This window comes from Triturus cristatus, chromosome 4_1 (assembly GCF_964204655.1).
Source record: "Triturus cristatus chromosome 4_1, aTriCri1.1, whole genome shotgun sequence".
Lineage (NCBI taxonomy): Eukaryota > Metazoa > Chordata > Amphibia > Caudata > Salamandridae > Triturus > Triturus cristatus.
Window position 1 is genome coordinate 1,220,859,538 of NC_140585.1, and position 25,216 is coordinate 1,220,884,753.

Genomic DNA, 25,216 nt, shown 5'->3' on the forward strand with positions numbered 1-25,216 from the left:
TCCTCTCTTAACCTTATTCCCCATCCCGTTCACATTCCAGGAGAGGACCGAGTACGTCCCTTGATTAGGTGTAGCCATCCCGGTGATATGGTGTGCCCGTCCCACTGTCAGGACCCCCTCCCCAGCCCCTTTGCAGCTGTTTCTGTAATCTCATTATGCCTTCCTACAATGTTGCCATATAACTGTTTAAGAACCCCAACCCCCCAGTCCCACCCCCCCACACTCCCCCATTATCCAACCGACTGCCCCTTGGGTCAACAGGACCAACTGTGTCGTGTTTGGACTGGAGAGGCCTGTCGCCCACCCCCCCAAGCCTGCCTCCTCAAAGTGCTCCCTGTCCCTCCAGCTCCCTCCCGCTTGGATCTACTGGCCTTAACTAGGCTATCTGAGGGCCAGGCTCTCGATCTGCTAATGCTAATGTCGAAAACTAGCTAATAGGCAGGGAGTCCCCAGACAAACTTAAACAATTCAAGATGTCCAACCTAAAATAAAAGAATGAAAACAGAAAGGGAGGGGGGGAAGGGAAAGGAAAGGAAATATAAGGGAAATGGACGCAGAAAAGGCAAATACAACAGGGGAAACAGAACACATGGGGTGGCGTGTGAGTTCCTCTGTCGGCCCACTGTCCTTGCGACTCTCCAGGCCAGGTACCGTTCATCCTTCTTCTTTATCGGCGTGCTGGATCCGAGTGTCCGTGCCATTCTCAGTGCTTGCCTCTCCGTGATTTTCCAGGAGATTAATGTTTTGCAGTACGGAGAGATCTTCTTCTGAGTCCGTTGTAATGTCCTGATTGGTGCAGTATGCCGAGTGCTGCGTAGCAAGTTCCTCCGTCCGCAATGTCCATCTGGACCAATCCGTGCGGTGTATGTTTTCAGAGTCTGAGGCCCGTGGCGTTGACCCTGCCACCCTTATATTCCAATATGGAGTCACCCTACGTGTCGCACTCTGGGCAGTCTCCGTGTTCTTCCATTTAAGGCGCTGCGCTCTGGGTCTATTACTACGTCCTGACGGGGCTTTCCCCAAGAGTGGTGCCGGGCCTCTGGCTGCTTTCAGCAGAGGGCGCTTCTCCAGCCAATGCCAGGCCTCTTCTGGAGTATTGAAAAACAACGTCTTGGCTTGATAGATCACCTCAAGTTGGGCAGGAAAGAGGAGCATGTACGTGATTTGCAGCTGTCGTAGTTTATCTTTCACAGAGTCAAACGTTTTGCGTTGCTTCTGCACCTCTCGGGAGTAGTCCGGAAACACCATGATCCTAGTATTGTCCATCCGAATTTCCCCCTTTTGCCTGAATTCTCTGAGGATAAGATCTCTGTCTTGATAGTTAAGGAACCTCGCGATCAGCGGACGTGGTGGGGCTCCTAACGGAGGCCGGGTCCCCGGTATTCTGTGTGCTCTCTCGATTATGGAACATGGCGAAAAGCGCGCACCAGGGAGTGAGTCCAGCAGCCATTTGTGCAGGTAGGTACTCGCGTCTGTTCCTTCAACGGTCTCCGGAAAGCCAAGAAATCGAAGATTGTTTCTTCGGGCTCAATTTTCAGCATCGTCGACCCTCCAGAGCACGTCTTTCATGGCCGCCGTTAGGGCCTTGACCTCTCCCCGGAGCGTGTAGGTGGTGTCCTCAAACTCTGATATGCGGTGCTCTGCTTGTGTGACTTTCTCAGATACATTCTGCAGGTCTTGGCGGAGCAGGTTAACGTCGATTTTGATTTAATCAATTTTACCTTCCAACACCTCCCTGGAAGACTGAATCACTTGAAGGATGACATTATTATCAGGTGGTTCCGCTCAGGCGGGGGTAGGGGGGTCCGTCACATGCAATGGTTTCGTAAATTTGTCCATCTTCCCTGTTTCTGTGATTTGGGGTCTTTGTCTTGCGCCATCTGCGTCCGCCACCCGTGCGGGCAGCAAGGAGATAATGCTAGGGGAACCGCGGGCTGCACGTGTCTGTAGGTTGTTCGCCCATCTGCGGTCATCCCCCCGTGTGGCCACCATAGCCGCAGTTGTCCGGAAGAGCTTTCCCTCCTAGGGGAGGTCAGGAGCCCCACCTATGCCTGTGGTGGCGGGGGGATCCAACCGTCGCTAGTCCAGTGTGGTGCCGAACACACCACTTGACGGAGGTCGTGCCCACACTGTGGTCACCTGTATTAGGGCAGAGTCCTCATTCCCATCCGCTGAGTCACTCATCCCTCCCTCCTGTGTCACAGGGTTTGCGTGTGTCTGACAGAAAAAAGGAAGGGCGCAAGCGCTGCGCCGTCTGCGTGCCCCCGTGTGTCCCCCACAGTCCCTGGTGTCTCAATACTCTGCCCCTATCGTTAGGCAGGGTCTCCCTGTCGCGCTGCTGTCCTCGTTGGCCTTCTCGAGGGTCCCTCACACCACACTGCCGGTCTTTCGGTGCACACCTGGTGATTCCCCAGGCGTGAGTATAGGTCAGCAGGCCCGCTTACAAAGTATGCCAGTCGGTGGCCAGTCAGGGGGCGTGGGGCGGGGGGGAGAGCGTTCCGGCGCCGACCCAGCAGGCCTCCAGGCCCATCTCTGCCGCGCTCCCCGAACCTCACACCGGCTCACCTCACCGCTCTCGCCGCCTCCAGTCTGTGGCCCCAGTGCGGTCTCCAATCCGTCCTTGTTCTGACGGGCTGTTTGCTGTCTCTTGCCCCTCTCAGTCAGCGCCTGGGTGCAGCACAGGTCCGGGCCCTTCCTCACGGTCGCACCGACTCGGTGCAACCAGGCTCACTGTCTTTCGCGGGCCAGTCTACCACCCGGTGTGCAGCCAAACGGCGCTGGGGCCCCACAGTACCTCCGGGTCCCCGCTGGCAATCCCACAGGTGGATTCAGGGGTTCCCCCAGGCCACGGTCTCCGCAGCGGCATGACCGGGCCCCCAGGCACACAGGGGCACACCTGGTCACGATTCCTCCGGCTCTCCCTTCTCAGACTCACGCTTGTAGGCAGTAACACCACTGCCAGCGCCAATGCCTCACCGCAGGGCTCCTCACTAATCACCGGCCCCCTGTGCCACGTCTCCCGGTCCACCGCCGGTATCTTCCTCGAGGCCCGGTACTGCACCACACCAGTCTCCAGCGTGCACCAAGATTGAAGGAGGGAGTAGGAAGAAGAAAGGGGGGGGGATCGACGGAGCCCGCCCGGCGCCCGCTCCTCACCTCTTCTGTCCACCCCGGTCCGCGGGCAGCCCGCAGGCCCCCGGCAACGTCTCCCTTACTTCTCGGAGCTCAGGCTGCCGCCATTTTGTCCACAGCCGGGTCTCTGATTCTCGCTGCGTTTCTCGCCAATATGTGCCAGTATTCACCAAAACAGGCCAATTTGGGCACGAGTGTGGTCTTCCGGCACTCAGCCCGTGATTTTTGGAGCAGGATCGTAAGGGTGAATGAAGGATTAAAGCAGGATCAGTTGTCAGCCATCGGAGCTCCGGTCGGACACGTCTAGTCCGCCATGCCGCTGGCCACACCCCCAACAGCTTTCTTAATCAAAAGTACTTCAGCATGCAGAGTAAGCAAAATCCAAGCCTTGTGTACAAAAAGAACCATAAACAGTTTTTCACAAAAACAGAGTTGTAATGAGAACTCATCCTAGTTTTCTGCTAAAGTAGTCTCTGATTACCACCTTAATCAAATGATTTACTTTCCAACTGTTTTCCAAATCCTTCAACTCAGGCATAGAAATCTCTCCACTCACTTGATGTATCAAGGGTGCTGGAATTCTATTTGGACAAAACTGAAGCCATAAGAAAATCAGATGGGCTTTCCATAAATTATGGACCAGTAAGAACTGGTTTGCCTTCTACAAAACTTTCAATAAAAAGATGGATAGTTTTATGTATTGTTTTTAGCATATAAGTTGGCAAAAAATGCTTACTTTATAGGCCAAATGCTAATTCTACTCGAGGTAAAGCGACTTCTATAACCCTTCTTAGGAATGTCCCCATTGTAGATATTTGCAAAGCCACAACATGGATGTCTGTCCATACTTTCATAAGGCATTATTATCTAGATTCAGACTCCAGAGAAGATACTGAAGTAGGGCATGCATTGCTGAGGAATCTTTTTGGGTAATTATTGGGATTGTCTCTATATCTTGTCCGCTCTCTGAGGGATTGGCTTGCCATTCTATTCAGTGCTTATGACTATTGATATGGGTCCCCTGGAAGAGAAGGAAACGTTACTTAATTGCAATCCTAGTTCTCTTCGCGGGGTATCCTCATCAAAGTCAGAAGCAACCCTCCTCCCCAACAAGAAATACTACTGTCATCAATTTTTACCCAGGTTCCAATATTGTCCCACAAAAATGACCTGACCTAACTGTCATCTTTGGAGAATGATTGGATACTGAGAGTACTGTGAGGTTCTTAAAGGTACAGTGCCAGTTGCATTAGCTTAATGTATTACTTGTAGCCTATTGGCTAATTCTGTCCTTCATTTCTTTTCCTTTTAAAGAAAGCTTGATAAAGGTTTGCTATATTCACCTATCGTCTACAATGACATATACAAGTGAATGTTTTAATTTTTTTAAATGAAAATACAAATTGGACATCTTAGCCTGTCATAGGCTGCAATTGTTGTGAGTGTAACAAACTTTTTGGATTGATATATGTATACACACATGTATTTTATAAGTGCTCCAGTGTCCCCGCACATGGGCGGGACTATTAAGTGCTTATGACTATTGATGAGGATTCGCTGGAAGAGAAATAACACTTCAACATGCTCAATGAAGAGCCCTGCTGGGCCAGGGTAAGGATAAATAAAAGAACATAGGAAAGGGGTGCAGATAAAGGGTCCACCTTCTTGGCTGTACACCATGCCACAAACGTGCTCCAACAACCAGTGTATACCATCTTGGTGGAGGGATGCCTGTTGGAATGTGCTCCTTTGTGACATGGTCACGGCCAGTTTTTGCCCTAGTACTGATGCTTTCCACTGAATGTGCACTGGGTCCCTGCTAACCAGGCCCCCAATGTCAGTGTTCTTTCCCTCAAAACAAGATAAAAGTCTACTTGTAACCCAATTGGGATGGACTTTAGCAACCTTACACGTCCCTAATAAATGGTACCCCTGGTACCTAGCGCATGGATACTAAAGAGGGTCTCCCAGGGCTGCTGCATGTATTATGCCACCCCAACGGACCCACACAAATTGCATGCAGACTGCCATTGCAATCTGCGTGAAATGGTGCAAACCATTCCAAAAACACAACATGGCACACTCACTGTATGCCACGCCCCTGTGCACTGCATTTACCTTATGTAAGTCACCCCTACAGCAGAACTTAGAGCCCTAAGGGAAGGTGCATTATATGTGAGGGCATAGCTGCATGTGCAGATATGCCCTTGTGATGTCTGGTTCCATCGCCAAGACATTGCAAGTGATCAAGAAGCCATCCTAAGCATATGTACTGGGCACTGATCATAATGAGTTACCCAGCTACATATCGGGTTCACTGAACATAATGTGGTTTGGCATCAAAAGCCTCATCTTAATAAATCTGTACTGATGCCAGTACTAGATTTATAATTACATGTACTCAGAGGGCACCTTAAAGGTGTCCCCTGAAATTTGCAAGTCTCTGGTATCACCCAGCCTGCCACCACTGACAAGTTTCTGACCCCCTGCAGGTGAGAGCCCACGCTATCTAAAGCCTAAAACAATGCCTGTCCAGAGGAAGGTGATACACCTCCTCCAACAGGATGGCTAGTGAATTTAGCATATCAAGGCCAGAGGCTTCAAAGCCTCTGCCGCTGTTGATATGCGACTCCAGCTTTCCCCCAGACCTGGGAATGCCACCCTCTGCCCTGGGGCCCATTTAGCAGCAGATGTGAAAATTAGTTAGTCAGAAGGCGTGTCTCGGTTACAGGCTGGTCACGCCCCTAATGTGGGCCACCTGACATGGACAGTCAAGGAAGGGGTCACCATCTTGTTTCTGCTGCAAATAGGAACTCTGGGTCAGGATTATGCCCACTCTCCACAGGAAGTGGTCATTAAGGTGCTGTAGTCACCCCAAGTGTAAGTAGCCATTGACTACTACCCTATACTCCCCTTAACACCCTTAAATTCAATATTTAGGGGCTCCCCTGACACCAGAAACTCAGATTTGTCCACTGGGAACCAAAGGAAGGACACAAAAGAGCAGTCATCGCGAAAACTGAGGACTTTAGCACTACTTGGTGCTATACACTGCCTTGCTGCTGGAACCTCGACAATTGCACTGACCTGACCCGTCCCAAGGCTGAACAACTCCCAAAGCTGTGGAGCATCATCTAGCAATTTCAACAACCAGGCAGCATCTCTATTGGGGTGGAGAAGCCATCCCCCTGCAGGTACAGGCACCAAAAGCATCTATACGGTAAACTGTCCTGTTGGCCATCAGGCCCAACAAAGTAGCAGCACAACAGGAGGAGGTCCCTGAGGCTCTAGGAGGTCAGCCCCATCTCTCTGGCAAGTTTCAAAATGCTAAACCCTCCAGGAGCCCCCCCCTGCACCAATGCCCTTCCTCCCGGAGCACTTGCACCCACCGGGGCTTGTTTGTGTCCAGTCCAGACACCACATCCACAAAGAACTGCCTGCACATTGGGGTACTTCAAGTGAGGCAAGCCCCACATAGAGAGTGACTCTGCTGTGTTTCTTTTCCCTCCTCTGCAGGTATACCGAGAACCGTGAGTGCCTCCAACACTAAAGTGGCCCACAAGTGAGCAATTCTGCACCAGAGCCCTACACCGAGTGCATGTCTTCTGCCTTGGTTGCCTTGGCCTAGGAGTTCCCACAAGCTGAGCCCCTCTTTGGGTTCCGCCAGACTTGTCCCCAAGTTCCTTTTTGCAGATTCTTTGTTGTTTTAACAGGTCCCTTTAAACTTTGACTGTTGACTGCGCGCAAGGCTACCATGGCGACCAGCACCTTTGCACCCGGACACACCTGGCAGGTAAACCTGAACGGCTGGCGGTACTTTGGACATTGGCCCCCAAGCAACTTAAGTACTAAAAGGTATCTGCTACAACCGTTTGCAAATACCTGTATGTAGTGCATCTTTTCCTTCGATAGGATAACAGTACCGTGTTCACGGCTCATGCCTCAAATCTGACAGCTTTGCTACTCAACTGATTTACTGTGTAAAAATGGTAATGAACCAAAGCCTGCTTTTCATCCCCAAGATATGGTGTCTAAATGTTATATAAAATATTGTGTTAATTTTCTAAATTTGTCTCAGATTTCTAATTGAGAGTAGTGTGTCTCGTGTATTGACTCTGTGTGTTCAACAAATGCTCAACACTCCCCTCTGATAATCCTAAACTGCTCAACAATACTACCACAAATGGAGCACTTTGGGACTGTTAAAGAAAGGCCCTGTAAGCCAATAAGGGTCACCTGGATTTTTTGCATAAGGTACCTTGTTTTGGTACACTACATAGAAAGCCAGCTTCCTACAATGCTGAGCTGCCTAGATAACATTACAGACTTAGGATGGAAGGTCAAAAGCTGTCAACTGTTGCTGCTCAATCTTCACGCATGAATGCAGAGTGTTGACAGGTGCGGGTGGAGAACCATCCCTGCTGCTGTGACAGAAGATCCTCCCGAAAAGGCAGCCTGATTGGAGGACCGGTGGCTATGCTCAACGGCTCAGGATACCACTCTCCGAGTCCAGTCTGGAGCCACAAGAATGACTTGGGTCCTGTTGTTCCTGATCTTCTTGAGACCTCTGGGCAGGATTGGTATGGGTGGAAAAGAGTACAGAAGGCCGGAGCTCCACTCAAAATGAAAAACATCTCTGAGCGAGAGCTGTCTTGAAAACTCCAGCGAGCAGAGCTGCTGACATTGTGCGTTCTCAGTGGTGGCAAACAGATTGGACCAAGGCTCTCACCACTGTAGAAAGAGTTCTCGCACAATCTCCGGATGTAGATGCCATTCATGATCTGCTAGGCATCTTCAGCTGACTTTGTGCACTCTGAAGTTTCAAGATCCCACCAGGTGTTGAACCACCAGGGAAATGCCCTGAGATTCCAGCCATGTCCAAAGACGTAGCGACTCTTGACAAAGGATCGACGACCCCATTCCTCCCTGTTTGTTGCAGTACCACATGGTAGTTGTGTTGTCTGTGAAACCTGCAAGAGCCTTCCCTGATGGAGGGTAGAAAGGTTTTCAATGCCAGTCGGACGCTCTGAGCTCCAACAGGCTGATGTGGTGGCTGGATTCCGCCGGAGACCAGAGGCCTCTGATCTTCACCTCTACCAGATGGTCTCCCCAGCCCAGAAGTGACACATCTGTCACTACTTTTAGATCTGGTTCGGAAAGGGGGAAGGGGCTGCTGCTGACCCAATCAAGGTTTCTTAACCACCACTACAGATTTTTTGTAGTGCCCTCTGACATCTGGAACATACCTGAGAGATTACCCTGCACTCACTGGAACTGCAGGCCCCTCTGCAGAGGGTGCATATGCCAGTGACCATGTGTCACAAGCAAAATGCAGTAGGCCATGAGGCCCAGCAGCTTCAGAATCAGTCATACCGAAATCCATGATAGAGGCTGAAACATCGGTAACATAGCCTGAATATCCTAGACTCGCCGTTTGGGAGGATATGCCCGAAAGTGCACTATGTCCAGAAAAGCGCTTATGAAAGAGAGCATCTAAGATGGGGCCAGGTGTGACTTTGGCACGTTGACAGTGAACCCCAGCGAGTGCAGGAGGCCCGTTGTAGTCTGTAGGTGGGAGACGGCTGTCTGGGGCGAGCCCGCCTTCAACAGCCATTTGTTAAGAAAAGGGATGACTGGCACCCCTGATCTCTGTAGATGAGCTGCAACCACCGTCATCACCTTGGTGAACACCCAAGGGGTGCTGGTAAGGCCAAAGGGGAGCACGGTGAACTGAAAGTAATTGTGGCCTACCATGAACCACAGGTAATGTTTGTGGGTAGGCAGAACGGGAATGTGGAAGTATGTGTCCTACAAGTCCAACAGTACCATCCAGTCTCCCGGGTCTGAGGCAGACAGGACTTGAGCTAGCGTGAACATTTTAAATTTCTCCTTTTTCAGGAAGAAATTGAGAGAGTGCAGTTCTAGGAACTTTTGGTGCCCAAGAAGGACAAATGCCTCTGTCCTTCTTGGGCACCAAAAAGTAGCTGAAATAGCAACCACAACCTTCCTCTGATGCTGGAACACTCTCTATGGTTCCCTTGGCCAAGAGAGTCGCCACTTCCTGGTGGAGTAAGGATATTTGGCCCTCCATAAGCCTGTCGCAAATGTGTGTAATGGGAGGAGGGCTAGTCATGAAGGGTAGGGAGAAGCCCCTTGAGAATCCAGCGGTCAGATGTTATTGACCTCCATTGGTGCAGATGATGGCGTATCCTGCCTCTCATTGGATAACCATGATGGCCAGAGGGCAAACTAAAGAGGCTTGGAGGGTGCTGCTGCCAAGGGGTGGTGGACTGGCCTGATCTCTGACTATCTGACTCATGAGGTCTGTGGGTACCTCATCCCCAGCCATGCAGGGGCTTGGAAGCTTGCATGCTGTGGTGGCTGTGCTGGTGGAGACGTGGCTGGAAACCCCTTCCATGGCCACGAAAGGAACACAAGGTGGACTGGGGTTGGCAAGGGGCCATGGAAAGGCCCAAGAACCTGGCTATAGCTCCGCTGTCCTTGAAGCTCGCTAGTGCTGAGTCCGCCTTGTCTTCGAATCAATGGGAGCCATCAAAAGGCATAACTATCAGCGAGGCCTGGACAGCCACAGGAAAGACAGTGGTTCTCAACCAGGCGTGGTGCCTAAGAGCCACCGACAATGAAACTGAGCTGCCTTGTGAGTCAGTCATTTCCAGCCCACAGCGTATGGCAAACTTAACTACGGCCTTCCTGTCAGTAATAGCTTGGGAGAGTATGGCTCGGGCCTCCTCCGAGACCATAGGCAGCACCTGCGCAACTGAGTACCAGAGCAAATGGGGGTATCGGCCCTAAAGGCACATGGTGGTCACCGACCGGAGTGCTAGGCTGTCCCTAGGCATCCAGCCTCTTAGAGTCCCTGTCCAGTGGAGTGGTACGGATTGCACCAGGATTTACTCTGGATGTGGAGGATTCAACCTCCAAGCTCTCCTGGGTACGGTGTTGGGTGAGGAAGTAGGGGTACCCAGGGGCAGGGCGATCCCAGCAGGCAGTTGTCCTATTAACAGAAGGGCTTGGACCAAGCCCTGAGTAGGACATTTGTGACGGGTTCATTAAACAGGAGAAGGGGACAGATGGCGTGACTCCCGGCTGAAGCCCCTCCATCAAGATGTTTGTCTTGACAGCCACGGAGGACCATTGAAGGTCCAGGACCTCATTCACACTCCTCACCACCATAGCAAATGAGGCTCCCTCCTCCCTAGCCATGGTAGGAGGAGAGACCAAGCTAGTATCTGGGGAGGTGCTCAGTCCACTGGCACCCGGCAAATCCAGCTAGGGGCTGGTATTCATCAGGGTCCAGTGGCCCCTCCCAGTCATACCCAAGTCCTAGCCCATAGGAATAAAGCATAGATTCCAGCCTGGATGGAATGCCTGTAGTTGGGACATGTTATATGATGCCCATCCGGCTCTGTGCGAGAGTCGGGGATGAGTATGGGGTGGCACCGCTGGTGGGTGCTGGTGGTGGTGGGGACGTCGGCTTGGGGTCGGTGCAATGGAAGGTCGAGGTGGCTCGACTAGCACTGTTCTGGAACCGTCCATGGATCGAAGAGGCCCTTCTGGTGCTGATGTCGAACCCACCGGTGGAAGACCTGTAGGGGCCCCTCCCAATCTCGCAATGCCCAAAGTTGCTCCAGCAGGGAAGGGCCACTCAAATTTGAGATGCGTGGCCTCATTAAATTCTCATAGTTGGGTGGGGGTCACTTCTGGAAACTCAGGGAGGCGTGGAGAGGGCCAAGGCGCCGGCTCAACTGCGGAGCCAGGCCCCGAATGCTGATGTTGTCTTGTCATGTCGGATAAATTTCAACAGACGGGAAGAAGTTGTAGACATCTTCGATGTCTTGTTCTTTTTTACCTTGTGGGACTTGCCCAAACACCTGGACGACTTAATGGGTGACGGCGAGCTTTTGGAGTGGCTCCGAAACCGATCCTGGAACCTTCCTCTCAACCGGGATCAAGACCGTCTTGGCGTTGCATGTTGAGTGGTTAGGAACTTGAGGTAGTGCTCCCTCAAGGCCCTGGGTGCATGGTGCGACAATCAACGCAGGTCTTGGTGTCGCGCTCAAAGCATCAGAGGCAGACGAGTTGTGGGTCCGTCACCACCATTTGACAGTGACAGGCACCACAGGACTTAAAACCATCCTTTCTCATGTACAATCATACCATACCAGGAGACAATGTCTCAAAAATCTTCGACAAAGGTTGAAAAAAGGCCAATCAAAAGGTGATGGGGCAGCTCTTCTCCAGACCTGCACTGACTGGCGCGGAAAGAAAAGAACGAACATCAGCGCGCTGGATTGGCACTTATATAGGCACCACGCACGTCACTTCCGGCGCTGATGACGCCATGCGGAGTCAATTGACGCCACTTACCGGTGCACAGGGCTACTGCTCCCCCAAAAAAAAAATCCGGATCCAGTCTGACACCTGGGGATAACTATAAGGTAAGGATTCTGCGACTAAAAGTCCTTATCAGATACAATTTGACTCCGATAACCACATAATCAGAAACAACTAAAGCCATAACAAACTTTACTGTGAATAAAATTGCATTTCTCAACTGCTGAATAAAAGAAAATGGCCCTTGCAAGCATGCCCACAAATGTTCATGTGGTGTCCATGTCGATTGTATTTTAATATATCAGGAGAATGTTCTAAAAATGTCCTAATGAATGAGCAAGAAATACTGATTTAAAAACATAAATGGAACAAGTTTTTCAAGATACTCCATCTGAACACAAAATAAAAGTTCAACTTTACACGCATGCAACAATAAGGAAGATGTACCAAGCAAGTCTAACATAGGTCCAAGACAGCCAGCTTTTCAGAATAGCTATTTCTTTTGTAAACAAGCATATGCAACATACGTACATTTATCTTACATGGATATGCGGAATATGTGGCCTGAATCTGGCTCTCCTGGATCAACATTGGACTCCCCTGTCCTATTAGCAAGCATTACTGTTCACATGTAAACGAGATAGGTTGAAATTTCGATAAAGTGATACAGCTCCATTAAGGGCCTCTTTTAAAGTGGCTAAGCGCATCTTTATGCGTCTCACAGCACACATGTTGACACTTATGCTCAGGTTATACTCATTAGGGGCGTGGCATCAACATGCAATCTGAGTTCCTTCTTAGATTACGCTGCAGCTTCACACCCATGGCTTCCACATGCAGCTGGCTTACCGTTGTCAACATTTAACTTCCGATAGGGTTCCACGGTGCTGCTGGAGGAGCTGCTGCCATTGGCTGAGCATGCATTTGTTGGGCTAGAAACAAAACCAAAGTGTAACTTAACAACAACATATATATTTCTTAACAATGGTCATTCTCCTGTTTACTTTTCCTATTTTCCATTCCCTTTCGACCACATAGGAAAATACATTTTCTCTTTGTTCTTATTGGGTAGAATATTCATGTCTTTTTTTATGTGTTTGGTGGATGGATAGTGCAAAGAATAAATGCAGAAATGTGGGAGGAGCCCCCAGGTTCCAACACCTTACAGATATTCATTGACATTTGTCTGAATGCCCCCCACCCTAGAATGTTTGGTGGACCCCTAGAGAGTTGGGGGTCCCTAGAGTTTAGGCGCCCTCTGCACAGAATAGCTTGTGCCCATGCAATGCCCTGGCATTGCATGGGCACAAGCTATCGAAGCTCTTCTCTCATTGTCCTGCTAATGGGCAACCTCCAAGGAGATCGTCCTTGACCAGTCACACACTCGATGTTCTGTAGAAGCTGCCAACAGGGGAATGTATTGTGATAGGAGTCTAGACACTGATCCAAGGTGAACTGCAGTGCCACCTCAACTCTGAATTCACATTACCAAATAAACCTCAAGACTTTTAAACGTGTATTTACTATGTATGTGTGCTGGCAATATGATAATGGATGGGAGATGTTGAATCTCGCAGTCCCAACACACCTTGAAACATTACGAAAAAGAGCCATTTTTTAGCCCATTACCCCAGTAACATGGTGCCCGGGCCTCAAGACTGTACTATGCGTTATATAAATTATCTGAATTTTTCTGTACCGTTATTGGACAATGTTCTAACTCAAATTAAGAGAGATTCTATCAAATCTGTTGAGTTAAAAATGTGAAACAATCTGCTGCTAGGCTTCCAGTTCTGTGCCCTGATGCTCACTCAGCCCTGGGCGCTAAACAAGCAAGCATTGGCATAGCCAATAGGTCTCCCATTTGAGAGCTTACAAGTGTTTAGCCATGCAACAGTTGATGCTGTTGCAGGAAGGATATTGTGCTGCATAACTAAATACTTATAAGGCCCCAAAGGCGAGACCTATTGGCTATGCCAATGCTTGTTTGCATAAAGTGCAACTCCCAATTCTTCTCATGACTTTACACATGGTGACAGACTGGTTTGAAATTCAACAGCACGTGAATGCGAGACAGCAAGGGAGCGGCTATGCAGCAAGTGTCAGGGAAGGAGCCAGCTTGCGTATGGGAAGTAATGGATGTGGGTAATCAGCTGATCGATAGCCGAGAGCAAGCAGAACTAGTCAGAAAGTTACAGACTTTAAAATTTAGAGCAGACAGCAAGTAAATGCAATAATGAGAACACGGAATAGTTTCTGTTCTGAATTTAATAAAATGATTTTGGTTTTACTTATGCATTTATTTTACATTTCTACCCTTCTTAATGGACGGTACCAAAAAATATAGATTCATGCATAGAATGCCTTGATTGTGAAGTTTGTCTAAAGACTGCTTTTGTCTCAGCCACCGGCTTGTAAAGGACACGATCCTGTTCCTAAGAGGCAGACTAATGTATAAAAGTTCTAAACGGATTACAAGTTACCAGTTTATGCAGATTTAGCTGCATCCTCTTTCAGATCCTGCAGCACATTCACGAGGCAGTTTCACATCCTACAAAGAGGAGCATGTGAGCAGCGTTTCAAACAAGAAGCGCGTAATGCCTTGGCTGAGCAAAGGTTAAGAAATAGATGTTTTTTTCTATTTCTTTACTTTTGCTATAATCGCGGCACCCGCGCTTTACTTGTAATGTTAAAAGTAAAGCGCGGGTGCCGCGATTATAGCAAAAGTACAGAAATAGAAAAAAACATCTATTTCTTTACTTTTGCTATAATCGCGGGATCCGCGCTTTATTTTTAACATTAAATGTAAAGCGCGGGTGCCGCGATTATAGCAAAAGTAAATAAATAGATTTTTTTTCTATGCACGTTTGGAGGGGGCGGCAATATGGAAAGTGTAAGCAGATGCAGCGTCGCGCGCGCGGTGGCAAAAGTGAAAGCAGATGCAGTGTCGCGCGCGTGGCTCCAAGAGTGAAAGCAGAGGCGGAGCGCGCGCTTGTGCACGTAATCGCAAGCTGGTGGCCGCTTGGCAGCACTTCCAAAAGCCGCTCTTACTAAATGTCTCACCAGAGCAGCGCATGAGCTGGCTTAGGCGAGACCTAATAAGCACACTTTCCCCCATTTCAACACCCCTCCCTTGTTTAGTGCTGGTTCTGTATTTATGGTTGGAACTGTTACTGTGCAGCGCTCCGTAAGAAACAATTCCATGTCCAGTAGAAACTGTGTACCAAAAGTGTCCCCAAGTAATTGTGCTGGTGCTGTCAATGATATGTAAGCCGCTGTTTAAACTACAGTTAGGCAGAAGGCAAGGGTATATTATGTGATGTTACATTGGGGGCCAGAAGGGCCATTTGGCTTGGGACTAGAGCTCAAAGGTACCCTCGGCTACAGACATTCGTTAATATTTTGTTATCTGATACAGCTACAAATATGGCTTGGGACATCAAAGACCGGAAGTGGCCGAGGTCTATGTAAACTTTGTTGAGTGGGGCTGGTGTTGTGTTGCATTACGTTTTATTTCATTCATGACATTGGAGCACCACACCACTTTCAGGGTAATGGTTGCGAGAAAAAGATGGATGGTTAGAGAATGAGTCACCCAAGTGCTGAGGACACTAGCACAGAAGGTAAGGGTGGGTGAGTAGACTTAGAGTAAGTCAAAATGGAAGAGGTGTGCGTCTAACTGTAAAAGGAGCAGGACGCAGGAGGGGCACTGGTGGAGGTCTTTTGGCAGCTGATTCCACCATGGAATCTCAGGAGTAGGAATAGCTGGTAAGGCTGGTCTTTGCAAATGTTGGGGGGTGGAAAGGCGGGACGTTGTGTCTACAGATATGGCTTGATACTAGATTATATGAGCACCTTGTAGAATAACTTCTCCATGTAGCTAGGGCAGGGTTTGTGAAACACTTCAACATTGATTACAAGTGCCTCGGTATTTGAGTGTTGTATATTGCACCCGATAACTAAAATACCCTAGGGGGCATTAAAAAACCCTAATTATGAGTTTCGCCATTTAAACATAGTGAGCGTGAAAACCGTCATTTCCCACTATTTAGCAAGTAGTTTTCATCCAGTGAAGTTCAGCGGGTTTGACCTGCTGAAATTTAAGGGGGGAAAATCTGTCTGTTGATAAATTTCGATTGACTCATAATTCTGACACCTGTGCAGACTGGCACTTGGTCTCGAGGCTTTTATGGGTGAATTAAATTACTATGAAACTGATCCTGCAGCCTACATCAGTTCTTGTGCTGGGCTCGAGAGTAGGCTTGACATAGTCAAAGCTGCTCAATTTTAGACAGATATTCGTTTTTTGTCTGGTTTCATCAAAGCCTAAGTTACAGGACACAAACTGAAAGAAGACTAAACTCTGGTTGTAAAAGGTTACGAAAGTCAATGACTTTGAGAACAATGTTTTGAACATAGTCATTTTTAACACCATGGTATTTTGAAGGGTGAAGGATAGAAAAAGGACAGAGATAATTTCTGGGTTTTGAGTTTTTACTTAGGCACCATGTAGGAGCACAAGTTTGGAAGTCAGTCACAAAATGGATCCAGAATCACACTAGTTTTACTTTTTATTTTGTTTTCCTCTGCAGGGACATCACAGTAATGGAGAATGACTTTCTTTTAAGTTGCTGAGTTAGAAACAAAATGCAACAGTGTTGCCTGTGTTGCCTGTCCAACAGAAACAGAATGGCCCTCCCAGACCACCGGTATTTGAGTCTTCAATATTGGGTGCCACGCATGAGAAGCAGCCATCTGTGAGTCCTGGAGATCTGACCTTCAGGTGAGAGAGTCAAGCCTAAGCTATAAACCTCTGCTCATCGTGTCCAGAGGTGTCATGGTCCATGAACAGCCAGACTGTATACTAGGCAGTGATGTGAAGTCATTCAAGACCACCTTTAAATGATCGGACTAGTCAACGGTAGCCACAGCAAATCACAATGACATAGTGTGGTGTGACTGATGACGAATGTGTGGGATAACAATCCAGTGTTTCGCTTCAAAAGAATAAGTGGCGGGCCCACATTTTTCTAAGAAGCCTTTTGCAGCCACTTCCGAATGTTGTAGTTGCTTAATACCCAGGCCGATAATCTTTTTTTAAATTTCATGCCTTTCACCCATCAATATAATCTCTCTGCCCCCTATGTTGCAACCTCGTAGGTTCTTATCCATTCCTGCTTCCTCCCTTTGCCACTGTGTTTCCGTCTTTCTCTTACCCCTTCTTTACCCCTCTGCTACTTTTTTCTCTCTTGTTTTGGGTGAAACTCTAAAAATAAGCCCTGGTCAAATAAGAGTGCCGGTGGGTCCCACCTGCAACAACCGGGTCAAATTAACCACTGTAACAATCTAAGAGCTTTGTTCTGGCAACAACTGAATTAATAGGCAAGGCAGGAAGAAGATGGTGCATTTGGGCAATGCAGACAGGTACTTACTATGTGTCGGTGCTAGGGCTGGAAGAACGCTGCAGAAACATGTTTTGGTAATTCTGGAAGAGGCTGTTAGTGTAGCTGAGGCACTCAGGGTTGCGGACACCATAGTGACTAGTAGGAGATGCTGCAGGGTAGTGGCCTGGTCTAATAGGCTTAGCTGCAAGTGAATTATAAAAAAACACATTAATATACATTTACTAACGTTAGAAAGCAGTACATCTAATCATTACTGAGTGTGTGAGTCACTTGCTTCTGTTTTTAAAATAGTTTTCTTGGGAAAACGTTCATACTTTCCAAAGAAATTCAGTATGATTCTTTTTTTTTTTACATAAGATGCATCCATTTCCTAAGTCTGAGATTCAAAATATTATTCGGGATAAGAAATTCCTGTAATAACGAATCTATGACGAAGACAGCCAGAAAGTAACAGCCACGGGGACACCTTGTTTACAGTCCTACATTTTCATTTAGGCCATCAGTTCATTCTGAGACTTGCAGTCTTAGTGGACTTCAATTGGGCCCATTGCACCGAGGGGGAGCTATCATTAAAGCAACACAAGGGGACCATAGCCCAGTAGCATGAAGCAATCTCTTGACCTCAGTTATGGCTGTCTTTTACTACCCAACAGGGGGCAGTGGAGTCTACTTTCTTTTCTTGCACTGGGGCCCATTACACCTTAGCTACACCACTAGACAATAGCATCGGGGAAAAAAGACTTGTATGAGGAAAGTTTCAGTCAGGACAAGTTGTGTACTCCTCACATGGAGTTAAATGTTATGTTAATGGATACTTGATATAGCGCAGCGGATCACCCTCGAAGGGGTAGCTTGGCGCTGAAGCGACAGAAAAATAAAGAAGAAGCCATTAGAACAGCCTGGTTTTAAGATGTTTTTTAAAACCTGAAAACTCAGTGCATGCCCTAGCGAACAAGGGACATTTTTTCCAGGGGTGTATGTAAGTGCATTGACATTTTAGAAGGTGCAAACAGTGGTAACAGCAGGGACGTTATCTGATGGGGCACCACTACACTTGCGTCTCACCAATGAGTGCAGAGTGTGGGCGCCGAGTGTTGCTCTTGTAGCGCACGGCCTCCTTGATCCGGTCCACCTCCTGCTGGTATCGCCTCTTGTCCTTCATGGCGCCTTCCTTGGCTTCCTTCAGTGCACCCTCCAAGGCCTTAACTCTCTCAGCTGTAGCCCGAAGACGCTTCTCCAGTTTAGGAAGCTCACAACGAAGATCTGCATTGTCACGAACCAACTGTGTTTGCAGTAAAAAATGAAGGGGTGAGAGAAAGTGACAGAGAGAGGGAGAGAGAGAGGAAGAGAGAATAAGTCAGCACGGTTAGAGAACCTTAGGCATTTGTTTTGCACTTTTACACTTTCTTTTTTGCAGCGGGAGTAAGATCAAAATGGAGCCAACCTGCGGTGACAGACAGAGTAGCCATCAGTATAATCAATTATCTATCAATTCAGATGGAAACTGAAAACTTGGTTTTCTAAGAACCACTTGATGCCAAAATGACAGTTTGATACCATCCTATGTCTCTAGCCCACGTTTCAATGTTCTCTCCTATGATCGCCCTGTCACTTCCTTTTCATTGCTTCCCCGGTGGTAGAAGTAAGGCCATGTCCTTATTTTTTAAAATCTTATTCAAAGATGCAAGGATGTGTGTCAGTGGTCCCTGGCAGAGGAGAGGCGTTTGCATCTGGTGCGCGTGAAACGGATGGACGCAGGAAGAAGGATCTGCCAACATGGAGTGAGGTGGTACAGTACTTCACCGAGCCCCCTGATACCCCACTACAGGTAGGAGAGGAGGAACTTGAAAACTGAGAACATAAGAGGACTCAAGTTAAAATGAATTACTAAGAGATGTACAGAAAGTACAAATGCCTACTAAGACCCTCATTTCGATAGTGGGCGGTTGGACCACCAGCAGCTATTGCGGCGCTCAAGAGACCGCCCAACAAGCAGGCGGTTGTAATACCGCAGCCTTATGATGAGACCGCCAAGTACTCCAAAAAACATGGCGGCTAGTGCTGCAGCCCAGGAAAAAGGCCGCAGCAAAAGCCGCAGTGAAAAGGAGCACTTCCTGCACGTTCATGGACCATGTGCCATGCACCATGTGGTGCAAGGCACATGGTGCATAGAGGTGCCCAGGGGGCACTTTACAGTGGCCCACGATGGATGGGAAACCTGTTTGGTGCCCCCAAATTCAATTTCCGACAGCCAAAGGCTAATCGTAATCCAGATGGCGGTGCCTGCCTCAGCACCACTGCAATTCAGGACTACAAATTCGACCACCGCTCCATCGGGATCACTGATCCTGGTGAAGGTGGCGGTCTTCCCCAACCGCTGTGGGCCCGACTTCAAGTATTGTAATCCAGCAGTCAGACCGAGGAGCTGTTGTTGTTCATATCACCACAGCCAGTGGTGGTCCGCCCAACATCTTAATCAGCCCCTAAGTTTTTATGGGCCATGAGCTCTTTACGACACTGATAAGTACACTGGTGAGATTATTTATCTACGTGCCTATGATAGCCATGGGAAGCAAACTACAATTATATGTTTATGAGGCTATTTTTTTATTTTGTTTATGTTTTAGATCTTTTTGTTTGAAAATTAATAAAACTTGTATTGAATTAACATTTAATTCCGAGGGCCTGTTGAGCATGGGAATGGTTAATTGCGACAGCGGAGTGTTTTACACTGTTTGTAAAACCTCTGAACGAGCCATTTCCAAGTATTGTTGACACTCTCATTGAAATGGCATCGTGCTCCCCATCTCTGGTAACGGAACCATGCTTGCTACTTCTTGAGGAAATGTGACGCCCCCTTGCAGGCACTGCTCTAGGTGGTGTCGAGTATTTTTCTTGTGCAGCAGCTGCTTCGCTCACAGCCAATAGGTATCACTTTTGAGCCTTGATGTGCCTTTGCAGTGCACTTCACGAGGCCCTCAAACACCTTTGTATATGTAGTCTCACTCAAGGTGCAATGAAAGGGAGGGCTGGGATTTATTACAGCGGTGCCACTGAAGCATCATTTAGGATGTCAGTTCCATGACTGCACTGGAGAAATGGCAAATGCATCTTCTCTACCAGCATAAATCGACAACACTGAATTGTGAAGACTACCAATTTGCAACTAAAAAGATCCTTAATAGCAACCAGAAGAGCAAATTTCATCCACAAACTTTCTAAATGATGCTTTCTTTTTCTCTCACACTTTCCACCCTTTTTCATTAAAGAAGGATGAGAGAGAGACAGACAGGCACGAAGAGACAGCGAGACAAGGCATTGCAGAGCACTTTATCCTTCACTTCTCAGCAAAGCTAACAATGACAGTGGTCTTTTTACGGGACTTGGGCATACAGGAGAAGAAAGGTGACGATTATAGGAACCTTGTTCACCTCCTCAAATTGATGGGGATGTACTGTGGCAATAATTAGGGACGCGTGCATACAGAGATAAGATTCCTTTTTCAAATATGCCAATATGAGTCCATGGGACTAGCAGAATGCGATGTTTATTCTGAACGAGCACGACTAAATACATCTACAAAGCATTTTCACATCTGATCAGAACTCATTTTTGTCATCTCCTTGTCCTTGCACTTCAAAGCTAGCCACATTTTTTTTCGAAGCTGAAATCCGTGAGCAGTGCAACACAGCCTCAGTCTTTTAGGTACTTTAATGGAGTGCTGCTCAAGGCTCAGCCTAGACAGCTCTCCAATCTTAATAGGCTTCAATTAGGGCAGTGAACTAATTTCCATAATTTAAACATCATTTCTGACAGTGACTTTGCCATGCTGTTTATTTTAAATCTAATCTGTACAACTGAGGGGAGCAGGTTTTTACAAAAGCTAGTCATTTGCTTCAAATTCAGACAAGTGAAAAGAGGAGAACATAATGGAAGTCCAGCATACAAGTCAATTTTTTATGGTTTACCTCATTTATAATCGAACCCTACTAGGATAACTGTGGGCTGTGGATTCTAAGAACAAGGGCATGGGCACCACCTACCTTCTCCTTTCGTATACCATCACTAACCAACCAACCTCGACCAGGCAGTAGGATCATGGAAGAATGAAAATCCCAACACTCTGAGAGATGAATATGCATATATGACATGTTCACTCACCAATTAACTACCTTGTCGAAAGAAAGCACACATTTGGCACTGCAGATTTAAGTGCCCAGGGTGACATGCAAGCACAGCACAGGCAGGCGTGTGGCGGCATGAAAAATCAGCAATGAACTAGAGCCATGAGCACACGTGGGAGGTGATAAGCAAGAGGTGATGCAGTGACAGAGAGTAAGAGTAGAAATGCAAACTTAATTTTCACAGGAATACAAGAGAACTCATCATTGGGAACTATGTAGGGCCTATAGTCTTGTAGTAGGATGTGGAAGGGTAGAATTGCTGTGATTGTTGCACTTGTCATGTTAGTCTGCGTGCTTCCGTTTGGAAATCAATGTTTCACCCTTTGTCTTGATGTGCATGGAGTCTGGGGAAACCCTATAAGTGCAAAGCACAACAAGTGAATAGCACACTTGTGTAGATGCAGAAACTGTATTTAATGTAGAAAATGGGTATTTGTGTCGATGCATTTTCAAGCAGACATCTCACAGTGTTGACCTTCTACAATGGCCATCAGTGAATTTCCTTATTCAGTTCAAGCTGGTCAAGAAAACAACACTCTGCAGTAGCCTATCCAAAGTATATGAAATCCTGTTTGGTTGTATAAGTAAAATAAATCAGCCCTTCTTAGTCACCATGTCAGTGCAAGGTCACCCTGCTTAGAGACTACCACCCTTTTTATGCCGCAAAATGTCTTTAAAACTGTGACTGGAGTTTGTAAGTACTTGCTGTTGAAAACGTGAGGTTGGCATCATCCACTTTTCAATACTGCCTCCATTCTGTGCTACATTTAATATGTTGTAAACTTTATCTAATTTCTCTGCTATTCATTGTGCAGGACACTGATTTGACTGTATGTTACATCACTATTTTGAATAAGAAATACAAACTAAACCAGATTTAGGGACTTTGAAAAAGTGGTTGCTTACCTTTTGTAATTATCTTTCTGGTGGACACTCTATGTTCCTGCAGATTCTCCCCCACCTCTTGAATATCCTTCCAGGTTCATTACTGGTCTGGAAAAACATCTCCCATAGCTCTCCCATGACGGTAAGGGACACCAACTTCATATTCAAGCCAGAAGGGATGTCCATGTAACTTTGTAGGAGCCATAAAGTGCCCCCACAGCCGAGAAAACACAAGTTTCCCATCCATTTTTAAAGTGACGCCGAAGCAGGAGGACAGGAATGACATCATATTGTGAATATAGTGCAACAGCATAAGAAATTGTCAAAAACAGGGGGGTGGGAGGGAGCAGTGAGGATTTTGCTGGTAGATAAGAGTATCTACCAGAAAGGTTAAAACCCAAGGTAAGTAACTTCTAATGGATACTTCTTCCAGCAGATTCCTCAGTTCTTGAATACATTTGTAAGCAATATCACCCCGGGTAGGAAGGGCTTGATGGTCGGGTGACATTACCATCCCTCTTCACCTCGATATCCGGACATTAGTACTTGGTGAAAGTGTGAAGGGATGACCAAGTGGCTGCTCTGCAAATATCGCTTGGAGATGCTCCCCTGGCAAGAGCAGAGTTTGAAACTTTGGCCCTTGTAGAGTGTGCGCTAATGCCCTCTAAGGGCTCTTGCTGGGCCATTGTGTAGTAGATCTTAATACAAAGGATACTCCATCTGGATAAGGTCTGTTTTTGGACTGCTTTTCCATTCTTGTTACCTACATAACCAAGGAAGAGCTAGCAGTCCACCTGAAACTCCTTAGTGTGGTTGATATAAAAGCTTAACACTCTTTTCAGGTCTAATCTATGCAACCTCTCCTCCTCTTTTGTGGAATGAGGTGGGGAAATTAACAAAATGTTACATAATTGGACTTTCAATGGGTGAGTCTGGTGGTCCACGCACAAAGTGACAAACCTGCACCACCTCCCTTAGTAAACAGATCTAATAGAGAATCTACGAGCGGATAAGACGATGCCCACCACATCATCAGACAACTGAAAAGCAGACAAATATCCTCAATCTCCACGCTTGAAGGTTAGAGATTCAGATGAAGGACCTGTCCTTCTGATTGGGAGAGAAAGTCCACCCAGAGAGGAAGATGGAGCAGGGAACATAAGGAGAGGTGGGGAAGGTCTGCATACCACAACCTTTTGGGACAATCTGGAGCCACAAAGATGAAAGATGACTTTGCCCTAGTCTCGGCTGATCTTCTTTAGAACCAGAGGAATCAAGGGTGTGTGGGAAACGTGTTAAAAAGGAAAATTCAACTTCAACTGAAACGCATCCCTCAAGGCTCCTTGAGTCCCATACTGGAAGGCACAGAAATTCAGGCAATGCCCCATTGATCTAAGATACTCTTCACTACCTACCGATGGAGATGCCACTCGTGGTCGGCAAGATGACGTTGACTCAGGTTGTTGGTTCTGTCCAGCTAGATTATTCACCACCAGCTAAATCTGATGTAGGTGCACCCAGGAACAGAGACTCAGTACCTCTTAACAGAGACGTTGGGACCCCACTCCCCTTTGCTTGTTGATATACCGCTTCAAGATCATGTTGTATGCTAATATCTTAACTGACTGAACACAAAAGGAAAGGAGGTACTAGGTGAATTGCCCTCAGTTCAAGCAGATTGATGTGCAAGCTCTGTTCTCACAGAGACTAAAATCCATTGATCTCCAGGTCCTCCAGGTCAGACCCCAACAACCCAGATAGGAGGCATCCATGACTACCATGACCACGGCTGGAGGGGGTTGGAAGGCCATCTCTCTGGAAAGGTTCTCCACCACGTCTCACCAGGCAGCCAGCGATGCAGTGTCTCTAGAGACTACAATGGAGTCCAACAGATCACCCTGTGCTGAAACCACTGCATGGAGGCCCTCCATATGCCAGCAGGCACGCATGACCAGGAAGATGCAAGTAGCAAGCAAACCAAGCAAGACTAGGACACACAGAAATGGAATCCAAGCGCCTTCCTGAAAGCATGAAAGCAATGCATAGATGTCTCTGTGCAGGTGGAATAGTTTGAGTCAAATTGGTATCCAGTACTGGCCCCATGAACAGGAGATGCTGTGAGGGCTCCAGGTGAGATTTGGGAACGAGGAAGGAGAAGCCCATGTCCTACAGCGGGGATGCTGTTGACTGCAGGTGAGACCGTGCCACCTCCAGAAGCTCGACTTTCAGGAGCCAGTCAAACGGATGGAAAAAATTGGATTCCCCAACCTTCGTAGATGAGCTGCCACCATCAGTAGCAGCTGGCATGTACCAAGAGTAGGAAGGCATGGAGCACAAAAAAAATGATTTTACTTTCCTTTCTTGCAGCACGATATCCTCCTCTCTTGGGTGTCTTCAAGGAAGCTCCCGATGTAGGAAACTGCACTACCGAATCCTGGCTCTGCCTTACACAGCATGAAAGCAGCACCAGGTTTGGATAGAGAAGGCTCTCCCAGCACTCCTAAGAGCACTGGAGGCCTGTGCGTTCTCTAACCTAGCTGTCTAAGACAGCTAGGTTAGAGAACTTTAAAATGCGCATGTCTGGCTGGCCGTCCCAAGACAGCCGGCCAGAGAGACATGCGCATATTAAAGCACACAGATCCCTGCTGCTGCCACTCGGCAGCACTGGCCCCATTCCGTACTGACACTTAGTTTGGGATTGGGTGATGAAAAATAAAATGGCAATAAATAAACTTTATTACCATTTTATTTTTCAGCTTGGGGGCTTGTGGGGTGACTCTCCTCCGGTCAAATGAAGGAGCCGCCCCTGGCCACCACCCCCCTCACCATCGGAAATTCCTGTGGTGCCTATTTTAGGCCAAAAGGAAGGACCGCAAACTGGAAGTGGGTCATGCCCACCACAAATCGCAGGTACTTTCTGTGAGACTTAAGGATAGGTGTGTGGAAATACTCACTCTTTGTGTCCAGTAACACCATCTAGTCTCAAAGTTCCAGCCTCCAAACAACCTGAGCTAGGGACAGCATCTTGAATTTTTCTTTCTAATGAAAAGGTTCGAAACCCTGAGGTCCAGGATTGGATGAAGTCTGCATTCCTTCTTTGGAACAAGGAAGTACGGGGGCCAGCACTCTTTTCCAAATTCTTGTTCTGGCACCAACCCCACAGCTCCTTTCTGAAGCAAGGCTGAACAGCTTATATTTTTTCTGACTGCTTATGTGTGACATTTCCATGGCTTCTGTGTGTGCAAGAGTGACATT

General features: G+C 47.6%; 1 protein-coding gene across 1 annotated transcript in view; it reads right to left on the reverse strand.

The window, feature by feature from the left end:
* Positions 1-25,216, reverse strand: part of KIF5A (kinesin family member 5A) — an 800,696-nt gene that overhangs the window by 64,540 nt on the left and 710,940 nt on the right. The window contains exons 24-26 of the mRNA XM_085654600.1: positions 17,958-18,174; positions 16,920-17,073; positions 12,337-12,419 (exon numbers count right to left, since the gene is read on the reverse strand). Of these exons, the coding sequence (XP_085510726.1) occupies positions 12,337-12,419; positions 16,920-17,073; positions 17,958-18,174 (454 nt within the window). The remainder of the gene's footprint in view (positions 1-12,336; positions 12,420-16,919; positions 17,074-17,957; positions 18,175-25,216) is intronic.